This window comes from Muntiacus reevesi, chromosome 2, assembly GCF_963930625.1.
Source record: "Muntiacus reevesi chromosome 2, mMunRee1.1, whole genome shotgun sequence".
Lineage (NCBI taxonomy): Eukaryota > Metazoa > Chordata > Mammalia > Artiodactyla > Cervidae > Muntiacus > Muntiacus reevesi.
This window is the reverse complement of record NC_089250.1, coordinates 16,506,747-16,525,006: the sequence shown is the minus strand read 5'-3', so window position 1 is coordinate 16,525,006 and position 18,260 is coordinate 16,506,747. Positions and strand designations below refer to the sequence as shown.

The 18,260-nt window shown below is 41.9% G+C and overlaps 1 protein-coding gene across 2 annotated transcripts in view; it reads right to left on the bottom strand.

Moving 5' to 3' along the window:
• The window catches only part of DHTKD1 (dehydrogenase E1 and transketolase domain containing 1), a 41,838-nt gene extending 27,366 nt beyond the window's left edge, over positions 1-14,472 (bottom strand). The window contains exons 1-6 of one of the 2 annotated variants that reach the window (XM_065920982.1): positions 14,219-14,351; positions 8,721-8,812; positions 8,431-8,586; positions 6,843-7,054; positions 5,750-5,944; positions 830-1,099 (exon numbers count right to left, since the gene is read on the bottom strand). In XM_065920982.1, coding sequence (XP_065777054.1) covers positions 830-1,099; positions 5,750-5,944; positions 6,843-7,043 — 666 coding nt within the window. In that variant the 5' untranslated portion in view covers positions 7,044-7,054; positions 8,431-8,586; positions 8,721-8,812; positions 14,219-14,351. Of the gene's footprint in view, positions 1-829; positions 1,100-5,749; positions 5,945-6,842; positions 7,055-8,430; positions 8,587-8,720; positions 8,813-14,218 lie in introns of both variants that reach the window. The other variant, XM_065920981.1, reaches the window with a different exon arrangement.
• Between the last annotated feature and the right edge of the window lie 3,788 nt (positions 14,473-18,260).

Sequence of the window (18,260 nt, the reverse complement as noted above, 5' to 3'; positions counted from 1 at the left end):
GGTCCAGTGGCTGAGACTCTGTGCTCCCAAAACTGGGGGGCCCGGGTTTGATCCCTGGTCAGGGAACTAGATCCCACATGCTGTAATAAGACCCAGCACAGCCAAATACATAAATAGAAATAAATATATTTTTAATTAGCTAAAAAAATATTTTTAAAAAGATCAGTCAAAAATAAAACAGTCAGTTGACTTGAGATTACTGGTGAGCAGATACTCACATCTGCTATGAATTTTTTAAAACAACCCCCAAATCTTCTTTTCCCAAAAGTTCACCTTAGTTTTGTCTGGAACATGTACTGTCTCCTGTCATGATAACTGTGGAATCCTATCCCAAGGCCACAGACACTGAGCCCAGAACCAAGCTCACCTCCGAAGCTGACTGAGCCCCTCTGTAACCATTGCCAAAAGCCCCCCTGATCATCACCAGCAAGCTTCCTGACCCCAAATTAGGTAAAAATGCCCACCCCATGCTCACCCTATTATAGCGCTCTAACCAATCACCTAATACCACCCTTCCAGCAGGAATTTTGTCTTGAGGCTATAAAAACTGACTACTAACCCACAAAAGCCTGGGCTCTCCCTTGAGCCAGTCAGCTGCTCTAACAGTGTCCTATTGGCTCTCTCTGGTCTGCCAGGAGGTGACAGCCAACCCTGCTCCCAGTGCCCACATTGTCTCTGCTCTTTGTTCTTAGTAAACTCACTCCTTTCTGCAGCACTCTGGAAATTCTTTTCCAATCCCCACTCGGACTGCCATGACAACTACCAACCTGGACATTCTTTCTTCCCAGTATTCCCAACCTCTGGCCTTACTTCCTGAAGCTCCCAGTACCTGTAAGCAGATGACTTTGTCCCCAGGCTGAGCTGAACTGTCCAGGGAGTAGTCCCCATCCCGCCTGGACTGCTGCCTCCCCCGAGTCTTCCCGACTGCCACAGGGTTCACAGCTTCCAGGTGTGAGGGGTTGGGCAGCATAGTCACGTGGAGGGGATGGTGCGCACCAAAGTCCAGGTCAACCGAGGACGTTAGGTGAGACAGGACATCGCCAACGGCTGAGACGTTTTCCGGAAATTCACTTAAGCCTTGCATTTTACGGAACATCAGCTAAGCCGAGTAAACACACAAGAAAAAATGGGAAGAGGTGGTTCGTTTAAATCATACAATCTAAAAAAAACTTCATGCACATGTTGTATATATATTGTGACCATGCATGATTTAAAGATAAGCACACACTTGTAACTGCTCGAATGCACAGAGCTATTTGGCGATGTTCATCATCAAATGAAGTTCTAACACATTAAGACAAGTCCAGCATGATGCAGACAGTAAGATACCTCTGCCTTGCAATAAGCAAAATTTTTTTCTTAATTGCACCTGTTAGAATATATTTTCCAAAAGAATTAGTATTCTTGTTAAATTATTAACAGGAACTGCTAATAAGAATTATTCTCATTTAAGGTGGAAAGGAAAATAAGAACTTCATCCCATTTAGTCACAGGATGACATCCACTACTTAGCTCAAGTGGCATCTAAGAAACTATTTTGCAATTCTCGGATTGTAGCATCTATGTAAGTTCTGGTACCATTTTAGTTTCAAAATTGTGAAAAATGTATGGATATTTTGAAGATGAAAAGTAACAAAGTACTATGAAAGATTCTAAATATGTTCTCTTTACAAAATATAATGGGTAATTGATAAATAAATCATTGATTTTTAAAATTAAAAAAAAGAAACTATATTTTGCCATTCTCAAAGGACTTCTCTGCATACGTTCTGTCATCTCATTTTCATACTCTTCTAAGAGATAGGTGTCACTATCCATTTTAAAAATGAACAAACTAAAAGACTAAAAATAGAGTTGCCATTCAGTTCAGTTCAGTTCAGCTCAGTCGCTCAGTCATTTCTGACTCTTCGTGACCCCGTGAACCGCAGCATGCCAGGCCTCCCTGTCCATCACGAACTCCCAGAGTTCACCCAAACTCATGTCCATTGAGTCGGTGATGCCATCCAACCATCTCATCCTCTGTTGTCCCCTTCTCCTCCTGCCCTCAATCTTTCCCAGCATCAGGGTCTTTTCAAATGAGTCAGCTCTTCGCATCCAAGTTACCATACAATCTATCAGTCCACTCCTGGGCTTATATCTGGAGAAAACTCTAATTAGTACAAGCACCCCAGTGTCCACCAGCAGCACTATTTACAATCGCCAACACATGGGAACAACCGAAGTATCCATTGATAGATAAATGGATTAAAAAATGTGGTATGTATATAATGGAATATTATTCAGCCACAAAATAGAATGAAATAATGCCATTTACAGCAACATGGATACACCTAGAGATTATCATATTAAGTGAAGTAAATCAGACAGAAAATGACAACAGACTTGTGTGTGCAATCTAAAGAAATGATACAGGAAATCCCTGGTGCCCAGTGATTAGGATTCTGCGCTTTCACCGCCGAGGGCCTATGTTCAGTCTCTTGTCAGGGAACTAAGATCCCACAGGTTGAGCAAAGCAGACAGAAAAAAAAACCAAAACAGGAGAACTTATTTACAAAACAGAAACAGATGTGCAGACATAGAAAACAATTTTATGGTTACTAAAAGGGAAGAGGATGGATAAATTAGGAGTTTGAGAATTTAAAAAAAAAAAATGGATGAGCAAGAGAAATTACTTCAGTGGTTTAAAGGTCCTTGGCTACAAAGCTGGGTCTCAAATCAAACTATCTACCAAAGACATTATATTATGCTCAATTGGCCAAATGGTTTAAATGACCCAAAAGCTTCTTATCGCCCTCACTGTAAATAGGAGCATACAAACTCACAGGATAGGAAAAGATGTGTTTTTCACAAGCTTCAGTTCAGTTCAGTTCATTTCAGTCGCTCAGTCGTATCTGACTCTTTGCGACCCATGAACTGCAGCATGCCAGGCTTCCCTGTCCATCACCAACTCCTGGAGCTTGCTCAAATTCATGTCCATCAAGTCAGTGATGCCATCCAACCATCTCAATCTCTGTTGGCCCCTTCTCCTCCTGCCTTCAATCTTTCCCAGCATCAGGGTCTTTTCTCAGGAGTCAGTTCTTCACATCAGCTGGCCAAAGTAGTGGAGCTTCAGCTTCAGCATCAGTCCTTCCAATGAACACTCAGGGTTGATTCCCTTTAGGATTGACTGGTTTGATCTCCTTGCAGTATCAGGGTTGATTCCCTTTAGGATTGACTGGTTTGATCTCCTTGCAGTCCAAGGGACTCTCATGAGTCTTCTCCAACAGCACAGTTCAAAAGCATCAATTCTTTGGTGCTCAGCTTTCTTTATGGCCCAACTCTCACACCCATACATGACTCCTGGAAAAACTATAGCTTTGACTAGACAGACTATTGTCGGCAAAGGAATGTCTCTGCTTTTTAATATGCTGTCTAGGTTGGTTATAGTTTTTCTTCCAAGGAGCAAGCGTCTTTTAATCTCATGTCTGCAGTCACCATCTGCAGTGATTTTGGAGTCCCCAAAAATAAAGTCTGTCACTGTTTCCATTGTTTCCGTATCTATGTGCCATGAAGTGATGGGACTAGATGCCATGATCTTAGTTTTTTGAATGTTTAGATTCAAGCCAGCTTTTTCACTCTCCTCTTTCACTCACATCAAAAGGTTCTTTAGTTCTTCTTCACTTTCTGCCATAAGGGTGGTGTCATCTGCGTATCTGAGGTTATTGATATTCCTCCCAACAATCTTGATTCCAGTTTGTGCTTCCTCCAGTCCAGCATTTCACATGATGTACTCTGCATATAAGTTAAATAAACAGGGTGACAATATACAGCCTTGACATACTCCTTTCCCAATTTGGAACCAGTCTGTTGTTCCATGTCTGGTTCTAACTGTTGCTTCTTGACCTGCATACAGATTTCTCAGCAGGCAGGTCAGGTGGTCTGGTATTCCCATCTCTTTAAGAATTTTCCACAGCTTGTTGTGATCCACACAGTCAAAGGCTTTGGTGTAATCAATACAGCAGAAGTAGATGTTTTTCTGGAACTCGCTTGCTTTTTCTATGATCCAACGGATGTTCACAAGTATGGTCATTGATAATCATTTCTGTACTTTTGAGTAACTTCTTTGTCTGGGATATTTTAGGAATGCAATTTTTGGTTTAAGATTTTCTGCAGGTGTCAGAGGACACCTCCATCTGTCAATCATTTTATTCTGTTGTTTCTATGGTGAGTTTTCAAAGCTGATTATGGTTCTCTTAGCATCAGAAACACTGAAGTATTAACAAAAAAGGTAAAACTTGGCCCCCAGACATGACATCATGTGTAATTTTTTAATTAAGAAAATTTTTTGGATTGAGGTATAGTTGATATACAATATTATATAAATTTCAGGTATACAACCTAGTGATTCAAAACTTTTAGAGATTTTACTTCATTTAGTTACTATTGGCTATATTGTAGCCAACATGAAATACAGCCAAAATATTGGTTATATTCTCTGTGTTTTACAATATAGCCTTTAGCTTATTTATTTTTTACAAAGTAGTTTATATTCCTCAATCCCATATCCCTATATTACCCCTTCCATTTTCCCTCTCCCCACTGGTAACCACTAGTTTGTTCTGTGAGTCTGTTTCTTTTTTGTTATAGTTATTAGTTTGTTTTATTTTTTAGATTTCACATATAAGTGATAACATGAAATATTCATCTTTGTGTGGCTTACTTCACTAAGCATAAAACCTTGCAAATCCATTCCTATTGTTGCAAATGGCAAATTTACATTATTTTTTATGTCTGAGTTATATTCCATTGTATGTGTGTATGCCACATCTTTGTTTATCTGTTGATGGACACTTAGGTTGCTGCTGTATCTTGTCAATTATAAATAATACTGCTAAGAACATTGGGGTGCATGTATCTTTCCAAATTACTGCTTTTGTTTTCTTCAACTATATACCCAGGAGTGGAGTTTCTGGGTCATGTGATATTTTTTGTTTGTTTTTTGGGTTGTTTTTGCTGCAACACATGGCTTGTGGGATCTTAGTTCTCTGATCCAGGATTGAACCCAAGCCTGGCAGTGAAAGCAACAAGTCCTAACCACTGAACCCCCAGGGAACTACCTAACATTTATAATTGTTTTTAATCTCTTGGCCAAGAACAGCGGTGAGGTTTACCCATGCATAATGGCCATAACCTTATTAGACACTTACCAGACTATTCCCTGTCATTGAATATTGTGCCCTGAGCTCAAGTGCTTCGAGATTTACAGAGCATCTGAGTCAGACTGAACAAGAATACAAAAGATCCAATAACCAATAAAATTACTCACTTTGGAGGATCTCTTGAGATAACAATGTTTTATTAGTTTCATACAATCTATTAACTATAATCTGCAAATAAGTAGAAGGTAAAAATGACTTTCTGGAAGATGAAATTTTATTGAACTGAACAGATCTTTGTGTTTGTTTGAATGATTTCTACGAAATAGGGAAAGCATGCTTCAAAAAACAGAATTTATCTGTTTGCATCATCCTTAGGAAACAAACTAACTTTTAACTTTCCTGAGTGAAGAAAGAATTCCTGTAAAGAGATATAGGAAAATCAACCTAAACACCAGGTCCAACAGCATCAGTTTTCATCAATTAACAAAGCTGTCTCCTGGACCAATGGTTCATATGCTTAGTCGGTTTTCTAAAAGCGATTATTACCATCGACTTTACTCTGTTTCAGTCAATTTGCACATCACTGGCGGGAAAAACAGAAAGCCTTTTACCTCTGGAGGGAACTGCAGAAGGCCTGTCAGCAAGTTCAGCCTCCCTCTATGGGGCATCCCAATAATAACATCCGTTACCCCGCTGTAAGCTGCCATTTTCAGCAGCTCGTAGAAAAAGCCCATCATGCTTTCTGCTCCTTCGCCTCCGTATCGCTTCACTGTGGCAAACTTGGTGGCCAAAAAGTGGTCAAACTCCTGTGGAACACCATATCAGACACAATAGTTACAGAAGAGCTGACTACATTGGTCAAAGTCAAACACATTTAAGGAGATCCCGCACTGCTTCAAGCAGCTACAACAGGGTCTATTCAGTGCAGACCCCAGAGATGAACAGAAGTCACTCAGAGCCTGGCAAGAAAGCCCTGCCGAGGACACCAGGCAGCAGTGAGGACACAGAGAACACAACCCAAGTGGTAGAAGAACTCACCCCAGTAGAATAGAAGCCCATCAGAATACCAGCCTTTTCCAGGACTTGGGTTTTAGTTCAGGGCTCTACAGTATTTCATCTGGGCCGCAAACTAGCCGTCCACCCACAAACATTACTGGGGGCAGCGGTCTTGTCATATTGATAGGCTCAAGTCCTGAGCACGGTCCTGGACATTCAATCCTATTAATCTATACTGAGAGCCTCTTTCATGTATAGTTCCTTTCTCTTTAAAAAAATTTTAACTTTTTAAAATGTTTTTTAAACTTTTTCTTTGTATTGGGGTATAAGCAAGTAACAATATTGTGATAGTTTAAGGTGAACGGTGAAGGAACTCAGCCATATATATACATGTATTCCTTTTTCCTTTTTTAATCCCTTCAGGTAATTAAAAGAGGAATCAAATCTTAAGGACTTTGCAGTCTTTTATGAAGGGAAGAGACAAATACATAGAAAGTATCGACTCTGAGGAGAACCAATAGCTCTGGCGGTTGGAGATCTACTTTATTATAAAGTGGTGTGTGTTACACTGTCTGTTGTGTTGAGGAAATGGGGGAATTGTGGCTACATTCAGAGAGTTCATGTCTTAACTCCCTCTCTTCAATATTTATATGTCTTTGGAGAAAAAGAGCTGAACAATTCCTTTGATGTTAGCTGCTACTTTTATACCTGAGATTCTAACATTAGTTTTGACAGGTGTTTTCGCTCTTCTGTGGTAAATGCCTCCTTCTTCAGTTCCTCAAACTGCTTGGCAAACCAGTCTTTCTCCTCCTGGCTCTGCAGCTGAGAGGTTTCGATAGAAATCTGCCCACAGTAGATCTGGTTGAGATAGGCGACGACTTCCTCAAGAGAGGCCTCCTCCTTCTCCATGTTCAATAATCCTATGAAATGGAATCAAAAGGGTCATTTTAAAGAATAGTCAAACAAATATAGAACATACCAAGATCCTTATCTCAATTCAGAGCATTTCATTCTAAATAACTTGGGTCATCATCAATGGTTATCCAGATTTTTCTAAAGACAAAACTAAAAATATGGTCAAAGGCCATAAAGTACTAAAAGAAGAGGAAATAAAAATCTTCCCCCAAACAGAGCCATGATTTTTAATGCCAAATTTCGATTCTATAGTCTTTTAAAAGTGAATTTTGGACTTGTCATTCATCTGCTTTATAGCTATAAATCATATGTTCTATCTTGATCTGAATTATCTATCAAAATGTTCAAGTCTTATCAATATCTATAAAGCAATGCCTATTATTGCTCAGTTGGTCTTAATGTGAATTAATATTGACAGCAATGCAACATTCTAAGGTAAAAGGAAATCTCCCTGAACCTTAGCCAAAGAAAAGGAAGTTTTCTAATATGTGACTGGCCCAGCACCAAATCAATTACCAGTCTTTTGCCTAAACCTACAACATGAATTTAACAAGCCAACATTTACTTTATATTGCGTATGGTTTCTTACAGTAAGCGTTACATCTTTGACATTGGCTGATCAAAGCTGCAATGAACATGGGAGTACAGATACTTCATGATTTCAGTTCCGTTAGATTTATACCCAGAAATGGAATTGCTGGGTCATACAATAGTTCTATTTTTAATTTTTTGAAGATCCTCCCTACTGCTTTTCATAGTGGCTGCACCAACTTGCATTCCTACCAAGAGTGGACAAGAGTTCCCTTTTCTCTCTGCATCCTCACTGACACTTGTATCTTTGGTTTTTGTTTGTTTTTTAACTGAAGAATACTTGATCTACACTGTTGTGTTAATTTTAACAAAGTGATCAGTTTTATATACATGCGCACACACACACACTCTCTCTCTCTTTCATTTTCCTTTCCATTATGGTTTACCACAGGATAAACTGTGGTATAAACTGTACTATAGCACAGTAGGACCTTGTGGTTCGTCCAACTCTGGGGCTTTTTGACAACAGCGTTCTAACAGTTGTGAGGTGATGGCTCATTGTGGTTTTGATTTGCATTTCCCTGATGATTAGTGATGCCAAGCAATTTTTTATGTACCCAAAGTGTATATGATTTGAACACAGAGGATATGGGCCCTGTCGGAAGACAGTTCTAGAACCTCAACACTACTCTCCCAGACAGTGTCCAAATGTGCCCCTTACTGTCTCCTCACACCCATGGAAGCCTCAGCTCCAGCGGGCATGACTGCAGTTCTTCAAGAATGGAGAAAGGAGCCCCGCTTCACTGGCAGTTAGCTGACACATGGACAGTCGACAGCTGATGACCTTTACCTGTGGTATTAAAGGGTCCCTGCAGAGTCTGCAGCAGGGCTTGGATTTCAGGCACGTTTTCCTGCAGGGCTTGACCATTGAAGAGCGGGTTGATTTTGGCAGCTTTATGCCCATGCTCACAATACACCGTCACCAACCTGGCAAGGCCATGGTCCACTGATTGGGTGGAAAAACAACGACAACAACAACAACAATAGAACAACAGTTTAGGAAATGCCCACAAACCACAAAATCAGTTTTCAAAGAAGCCTTTGTGGCTTTGGACATTTTTAACACGCAGTTCTACCCACCATTGCTGCCAGTGGTTTTCAGGATTAAAAACTAGCAGAATCCAGGAAAACACACTTATTTCCTTAAATTTGTCTCCTGAGAGCAAAAGTCACTGAAAAATAACCAGAAGGAACCAGAATTATGGGTACACATTTGTGGAAATAACTATGCACATGGATAGATTTTACAAGGAAACACCCCAAATTGAAAATAACTGTTAAAATGCTATAATTTTAATTATGGATAATTATAGTCCTCTTAATTATTATTTGAGTTTTTTATATTGTACATTAAAAAAAAAACAGGGAAAAAAATTAAAAAAAAAATAAAAAACACAGAGTTTAAATTGCAAAATCAATGTTACATTTCCTTCCTTACGTCCTCCAGGTACACACTTTATAGACTCATGAAATCACAGACCAGGAAAAAGACCTTAGAAATGATCTTATTACTACATAATAAAAAACAAAATCCTATTAGTAGCCTTAAATGAGTAATTCTCCAACCTCTTCTTAAAGGGGAAATCACTATATTTCAATGAATCTAATTCTATCTTAATTATTTTTTTTTAAATCTTAGATGACTTTATATTAAGCCAAAAGCTGCTTTTCTTCCCTTTTGCACATGAAAGCCGTTCTAAAATTTGGAAGAAAATCCTTCAAGACCACAACTTTCAATATCATCTACAAAATTACATCCTTAGTGGAGTTAAGTTAACGTAAATATACAGGGTTATCATCATCATTCTCACCATAGTTTACTAGCCCTCTTTAAAAAAAAAAAAAATTAATTATTATTGGACTTCCTGGTGGCACAGTGGATAAGAATCTGTCTGCCAATGCAGGGGACGTGGGTTTGATTCCTGGTCTAGGAAGATTCCTTATGCCTCGCAGCAACTAAGCCCCTGCGCCACAACTCCTGAGCCTGAGTGCTGCAACTACTGAAGCCCTCTCGCCTAGAGCCTGTGTCCTGCAACCAGAAAAGCCACCGCAGTGAGAAGTCTGAGCACTGCAAGTAGACAGTAGCATCTGCTCTCAGAAACCAGAGAAAGCCTGCACAGAGCAACTAAGACCCCGCACAGGTAAAAATAAACACAAATAAATAAATATTATTATTGTTTTTTTTAATGTTTTGACCACACCCGCACCACATGTGGGATCTTATGTCCCTGATCAAGGATCAAACCTGGGCCCCCTGCATTAGAAGTAGAGAGTCTTAACTACTGGACAACCGGGGAAGTCCCCTACAAGCCCTCTTGTGAAACATTCTCTTTAGCAAACCACATCTAGTTATGAGATCACTGCTTCAGTTTCTCACTGAAAATCCAAGCTTTTAGTGATACTCTACAACACAGATGGGGGAGTTGGCACAAAAGGATGCCGTTCACCCCAAAGAACACACAACACCTACTATTCTTGAAGAGAGAGGGGCCTCTTCCCGTCCTACCTCGGGGCACATCCTCCACCCATCCTCACCATCTGTTTTCTCCCAGACTCTTTATTTCACTGCTCTGGTTTCTGCTGCTGCTGCTGTGCTCAATCGTGTCTGACTCTTTTCGACCCCATGGACTGTAACCTGCCGGGTTCCTCTGTCCATGTAATTTTCCAGGCAAGAATACTGGAGTGGGTTGCCATTTCCTCCAGACCCAACCCGTATCTCTTCCCTCTCTGCCTCCTAGATTCTTCCACTGTGACATCTAGAATTCCATCCGTTCCGTGATTAACAGACCTCCCTACATTCTTCACCTCTTCCCTAAACGTTCCTTATACTCCTGTCTGCACAGGAATCTGTTTTCCCCTGAGGACACCAGTAAATGGTGCAATTACTCATCACCCACACCCACGCCCCTCCAGTAGGGTGGGTGGAGTCAATGTCTCCTCATTCCTCACTGATCTTTCCCTCCTGTTAGTCCTCTCACTCTCTACAAACCCCAGTCAGCTGAGGGACATGCCACAGTGCTGACGACTAATCCCCACTGGCCAAAAATCATCATCAGATAATGTTGTAGGAGAATGCTTATTGGATGTGCCAATTTGTTTAGAAGAAAAAAGACTAAAAGACACTATATATCATATGAGCCTGAGCTGTGTTAAAATGTGTGTATTATACCTATATATTTTCATTACAAAGTGTATCTAGCATATTAGCACCTACATACTTCATATATGTCTCTTCATTTGCATACGTATTTCATATGTATCAAGGAAATAGACCAAAAAGTTAGTGATGATTTTAAGTCAGAATTCCCAATTTTCCTTGCTTATCATATTTTCTAAGTTTTCCACAGTGAACACATCCAATAGAGCTCTTTATTTATTTATTTATATTTTGGGGGGCCATGCCACAAAGCTTGTGGGATCTTAGTTCTCTGACTAGGAATTAAATCTGTGCCTGTGGCAATGGAAGCACTGAGTCCTCCACTGGACAGATGCTGAAGGTAAAGCTCCAACATTTTAGCCACCTGATGTGAAGAGCTGACTCACTGGAAAGGATCCTGACGCTGGGAGAGATGGAAGGCAAAAGAAGAGGACAACAGAGGATGAGATGGTTACATAGCATCACCAATTCAATGAACATGAATCTAAGCAAACTCCATGAGATGGTAAAGCACAGGGAAGCCTGGGGTGCTACAGTCCATGGGGTAGCAAAAAATTGGACACGATTTAGCAATAACTGTGCCTAGACTGCTTGTGTGAACACCTGCTGTCCTTCTGTGCATCCTCATTGAACCTAAACCTACTAAACCTCAGTCAGGAGTCCAGCCATACACTACGTGCTATGAGTCCCTTCTGGAGACTCCAAGTGTGGGGTGGTCTTCAGGGCACACATTATGGATGATACAGGAGCTAAGTACCTTAACAGTTGTGCCTTACAAATGCATATGGACAAATGCATATTCTGGGCTGAAGGCTCTGTGCCCCAAATTTCTGGGCTGAAATATAGACAAGTGCATATTTTGGGTAACAGGCTCTATGCCCCGTCTCCAGGCTGAAATTTGGACAAGTGTATATTTTTCTGGTCCCACTTTCTGAACATCAAGTTTCCAGGCTGAAACATGAGCATTTTATCTGCGGAAGAGTCAGCAGAAGCCCAAACAGGTTACGTGACCTGCAGAAAGTAACAGAGGTAACCACAAAGTTGGAATTTGAACTATTTGTACTTTAGTGTACTTCCCTGATAGCTCAGTTGGTAAAGAATTCACCTGCAATGCAGGAGACCCCGATTCGATTCCTGGGTCGGGAAGATCCGCTGGACAAGGGATAGGCTACCCACTCCAGTATCCTTGGGCTTTCCTGGTGGCTCAGCTGGTAAAGAATCTGCCTGCAATGTGGGAGACCTGGGTTCAATCCCTGGATTGGGAAGATCCCCTTGGAAAAGGGAAAGGCTACCCACTCCAGTATTCTGGCCTGAAGAATTCCATGGACTGTATATATATATTCTCCAGGCAAGAATACTGGAGTGGATAACCATTCCCTTCTCCAGAGGATCTTCCCGACCCAGGGATCAAACCAAGGTCTCCTGCATTGGCAGGCAGATTCTTTACTATCTGAGTCACCAAGGAAGCCCTTGTGTATGGAAATCCACCTCCATTTCAATTTAAGATTGTTGATAAATAGAACTCAAGCTTACTTGGAAGCTGAGGTTTACAGAGGTTAAAGTACAAGCTCTTTTACTAATAGCCAACTACAAAGGACACATATCATGGGTCAAATTTTAACTCCTGAAACCACTGCCATCCAAAATGGTCACTAGAAGCAAATTCAAGACCTCTTTGAAGACTTACTACAGTGAAAACCTTAATAAATGAGGTATTCATCCTATGTTGGCCTTGATACTTGCTTGGCCAAGATAAACATATGAAGAAAGAAGCTGATGAAGGGCAAAGAGGAGGAGGAAAGCACCACAACTTGGACTACACCTCCTCCCATTTCTCTTTGTACCTTGGACGTGGGAGCTGCCTTGTGTTCATTTTCAGTAGGGTTTGTGAATACATTCTCTGTGTGGGAAGAAAACCTTAGAGTATTTAAATAGCCAAAGGGGTTGAATGTGGTAATACTAGTTATTTTCCAACATCCCTTTTCCTCTTCTCTTTCAAAATAACTTTTAGCTGGAAGGTGGTTGCCCCGAAGAAAGACTATGCTTTCCAATCTCCCTTGCAAGGATGTACAGACGTGTGACCAAGCTCTATTGGACAAACATAACTTATATATACATCCCTTATTGACTATAACGATGTTTGGCCATGGTGGCCACAGACCTCCTGCTAGAAAATCACTTAGTGTGACATAAAAATACAAATTCCTGGACCTCATCTCAGGCCACTGAATGAGAACTGGGATGAGGGTGAGGCAAGGGAGGGCAGCCTGGGAACTAGCTTTTTAAACATCATTCAGAGTGATCTGAACGCACACTTCAGTTTAAGGGAAACTGACATGCAAAATTAGATACTCCATGTGTCAAGTGAAATAAGATATAGTCTTAGTCTCAAGGGATTAGCCATCTAGCTGATCAAAATGCTGTTCCTAAAGAAACCTGTTGCACTCAAGAAAGAAAAATCAGTTTTATTCTGAACGTCTCCTGAGATCAAGAACACAATATTGAGGTTTCAGTGTGTGATCTACTACTCAAAGGTCAGGTGTTTAGATGATGAAGGGATCCTAATTGTTAATCCAATAACCGAACCAAAGATATCAAATGGGACCTCCCTGGTGGTTCAGTGGTTAGGACTTCAGACTCTCACTGTCCAGGGCCAGTGTTCAATCCCTGGTCAGGGAACTAAGATCTCATAAGCCACGTGGCACAGCAAATAGTAATTACACATAAAAATTAAAAATGCTAAGTGACCCTCCTCTAACGACCAATCTGTGTTTATCTTCTATTCTGTGAGGATGAATAAACATACAATAATTTTGGAGCATAAACCAAATACTCAAAATTGGTCTCTTGTACATGAGGATGCAACTGAGCCTCCAAAAACTGATATTCGTGTCTCCTAATCCATTAAAACCCAAGTAGCATAATTCTGAATTCAGCAAAGAGTTTTAAACTCCTAAAGAGGCTAGACAGAAGAGACGAATGGATAATAAATACCATACTGAGGTTCAAGAACACCAACGCCCTCTTCACCCTAGTCACCATCGCGATCCCCACAGATCCCTCCTACTCCGGTTTTGGAGACAGCCCTGGAAAATGTGTATCCTTGGGTGAACTCCAGGAGCTAGGCTATCTTAGAACTTTTCCTGCAGCCCCGCCTCCCTAAACAGCTAAGTTCTCACACGTTTTATAACCAGGGAATGGAAAAGACAAAAGAGTTCACAGAACCATTCTGTGACCCGGACCCTGACAAGACGCAGGCTTGTCCCTCTCTGCTCCCTGGCCTCTCCTTCCTCACCACCCGCCTGCTCGCACACTGAGGCCCCCAGAAGTCCCAACCCTCAAAAGCACCCACCCCCGGCCCAGAAATAAGACCCCCTGACTTCCCAGCCGCCACGCCCACCGGCCCAGGCCCCATCCTGACCTGGGGGGCGCGCCAGGCCGCCCTCGGGCTCCCGGCTCTCGGGCTTCCTCGGCCGGTAGCCATAGACACCCCTCTCTGTCTGGTAGCCGCGCCGGAGGAAGAGCGGAGCGGCCCGACCGAGGCCCAGTCTTGCTGCTGCCATAGCGGCCCAGGCCATGTCCCACAGGCCCCTGGGGCCCAGAGATCTGGGCGGAATGTCCACGGGCCGCGGCCGCAGGGAGGTCGCTCCTGCGCTGACCCACCGCGGGGGAGGTGAGAGGCTAGAGGAGAGAGGCCAGGGGGAAAACCCGCCCCCTAGACAACACCCACACTCCTGATTGGCCAGGGCCCAGCCCTTGGAGCCAATCCAGATCAGCGGCCCGCAAAGCCAAGCCGCGCGGCTGGGATCCCGCGACACTCGCGAGGGCCTAGAGGCTGAGGAAGGTCCTGCATTTGGGAAGAGGAGTGCTGAGGGGAGCGTACCGGCTTTCTGGTAACCAAGCTGTGTATGCTGCAGTCTCCCTCCGGGCGTGATCACCCACCACCCCTCTCAAGGAAGCTCCAGAGCATAGACTCACACGCACCTTGCAATCTCCCACAGAAAGGAAAAATTAGCGGCAGACTGCATGAAAGGTGGCTGGGACTCAGACCAAGTTCATAGTAAGGAGCCAGAAAATCAATATCCCATCTCTGTTTGTATTTTTGTAAAAAACATTGAGGGGGAAAGGTTCAAACAGGGGAGAAGGAGCCTGTTCGAGCGATAGGAGTGAAGAAAAAACTGGACTTGGAAGATTTTAGATAATTGAGATTCTTGATTGGTCTATCTCTGACACAGTTTCCCAAACTATTTTATTCCACCACTCACCTTTAATTTTACCAATATGGGGAGGTCTGAATGCTTCCCAGTCGGTGACCTTCCAGTCACCTGAGCAGCTGCACCCCCATACTCCTAAGAACGTTACACATGTGAGCCTAAGATATCTTTCCACTTCATTCTTTCAGCCCCTGTACGTACAGAGCCCTCTGCTGGGTTACACAGATAAATAAAATACAGTGTCCGCCCCTAATCAGGTCCCAGTCCAGTGGCAGACTGAATTCAACACACAATATGAGACACACGGTAATCTAAGTGTATGCAGGTGCCCTGAAAGCATAGATAGCTGTGTCAGGGGAACCTCCAAGTGGAAGGCACACTAGAACAGAATCTTGAAGCCTGAGGAATTAGGCAAATGTGTAAGAAGAGGAGCCCACCAAGGAGAGGGGGCAAAGCATGAGCCCAGAAGCCAGGGAGAGGTTGCAAGGCATTGCAAGTGAATCTGAGGGGCTGGTAAATTGGGTGTGTATTGAGAAATGGGAGTGAACAGGTGAAGATAGTATGAAGTTGTTATCAAGGAGAGTAGTAAAGGCAGAATATTGTCTTTAAAGTTTTGAAGTTCACTCCGTTGAGGTCGGTGGCCATGAATATAGAGAGAAAGCACTTTCTGCTGCTTTGTGATTTTCTCCTACCTTGATACTGAGAAGGTCAGAAGGGTGATAGTTGGGTTCATTCAGGGCTGAAGTTTTGCAGGCAGATGGGATAGAAAGGCCAAGATGCAAAGACTTAACATATTTGTTAGAGGACGATTGAAATAACAAAACATGGGCTTTAACCTAACATTTAAAAAATCCTATCAAAAAAAAAAATAAAAAATAAAAAAATAAAAAATCCTATCAAATATAAGAATGGGCAGATGGTAAAAGAAAAGGGCCAGTCGGTTGGCAGTTCCAATGAGGTAAATTGGTAAAGACTAGGTAAATCGGGAGTTGGTTGAGAATCTCAGCTGGAACAGAAGGTTGCAGGCAGGAAACAAAATGTTTAAAGTGGTCATTGTAGCAGTGATGCAAATGTTGATACTGACCAGGAAGCTTGTTGGCTAAAGTGGAGTGCGGGAGAGTGTTTTCAGAGATGAGGTCAAGAAACTGAGAGAACAGGTATTTAGGTTTTTTGAGTCGCCATAAGGACAACCAGCCAGAAACTTCAATGTGCCAGGTGTTCACACACAAATCCTTTTTCCTTTAAAATTTCATTCACACTCATGACTTGCATTAGCAATAAAAAGGAATGACACCAAATACAAATCACCAGTATAACCTCTCTTCTGAACCCAGGATCCACACAAATGGAATATTGCCTATCAGACATTTTTACTTTTGTGCATCATTATGAGTCCATGATATACTAAATGATGTGATGTTAAAATATGATCATTTTGCAAACTGGTGACCCACAGGTCCCATCTAAACTGCTTATATGGGGAGTTCTCTGGCATTCCAGTTGTTAGGACTCAGTGCTAAGGTTCGGACTCTGCTATGGTGCGAGTTCAATCCTTGGTCGAGGGATGAAGATCCCACAAGCCGCGTGGGATGGCCAAAAATAAAAAAATAAATTGCTGATATATGCTTTGTTTGTCATCAGAAAGTCTTAATTTTTTAAATTGGATGCTTTTATTAAAAATGTGGAAGATTGCATATTAAGTTCGGCTTTGTGGTTTTTCTTAGAGATCTGACCACACTGCACTCATTGTCCTCCATGATGGTGATCAGCATGAGCTGAGTGGTTGCTGGTCTCTCTAGACGGGGTGTGTGGGTACCAGTTTTCAGTCCCCACCTCTCTTACCTTTATATGGTCTGCTTTTCTGGACCCTATAGCTGCTTGTGTTTGCAAACTCTAGTCTGCTGTGGTTTGCCTGCCTCTTCTTTCACCCTTAATTAGAACCACACTTTCTATGGTTCTCAATGTGCACCAGCAATACTATTTTTGGTTCCTCAAACATCCATACTTTTTCTACTTCCTGGTTTTCACACAACCTATTCCCTCTGCCAGGAAGGCTCTTCCTCCTGACCCCATCCCATCACCAATAACACATACACCTGAAAGATTCCTATCCTCCTTCTCCACTGGCCCAGGAGTTACTTTCTGGGGGGGGGAAGAAAGTGTTCCTGGCCATCTTGGAACAGTTCTTCCTACTGTATGCCCTCATAGTACTCCATAAATTTCCTTATTTTATTATATAATTTTGAAAAATATTTCTTGAGTACCAGATGTATCATAATTGTGGGAATCTAAATTTTTACCCACTTAGAGTATTACAATGATTCTGTCTCTACCTTCCCATGCATAATTACATAATTGATTAAATTAATGTAAGCTAAATATAAATATGATGTGCCTCCTTTGTGGGTGGTTCTCCCACTAAATTGTAAATGACAAGAGTGTGCGATTGTGTCTGTCTACTGCATTGCTCTATCCCCAGCACCTTATTTACTGGCGACCTACAGATCCCATCTAAACTGCTGATATGGGGAGTTCCCTGGTGGTCCAGTGGTTAGGACTCAGTGCTAAGGTTAGGACTTGGTGCTAGGGTGTGGGTTCAATCCCTGGTCGGAGAGCAAAGATCCCACAAGCCACATGAGGTCAAACATCCAGTAATTCACCAGTAAGTGATGAGTAAAAAATTTTGAGTATGAGTTAATGAAAGAAGAAGAATATAGGATGCAGTGATTGGATATGAAAACTAAGTGGGGAAGTGGGGAGACATGACTTCTTGGCTTCTGACTTGAGACACTGTGTGGTTGGTGATGCCATTAACAGATAAAGGTGCACAGGACCAACAGAAGGCTGTGAGGCAGATTAATTCCATTTTGGACATTCTGATACTCAATGTTTGTGAGACTGCTAAGTGTAGACATCTGGTACATAATTGGACTCATGGGTCTAGAGCTCAGAAAACTCTTCCAGGTGGGTAATAGCAAGTTTATTTTGCACATTTGAGGGCTGATAAATCCAAGGCACATACAACTAATAAGCAACAGAGATAGGACCTACATCCATATTTTTAACCTTGACATTAATACTATCCAGTCTCTTCCTTATTGCTATGATACTTGTTATATTATAAAAACCTTATTCATTTTAGAGATCTGTCCTAAAACCTCCATTCTTTTTTTTTTTTTTTTCCTTTTCTTTCTTTAGTTTATTTGACTACACCATGTCCTAGTTGTGGCATGTAGGATCTAGTTCCCT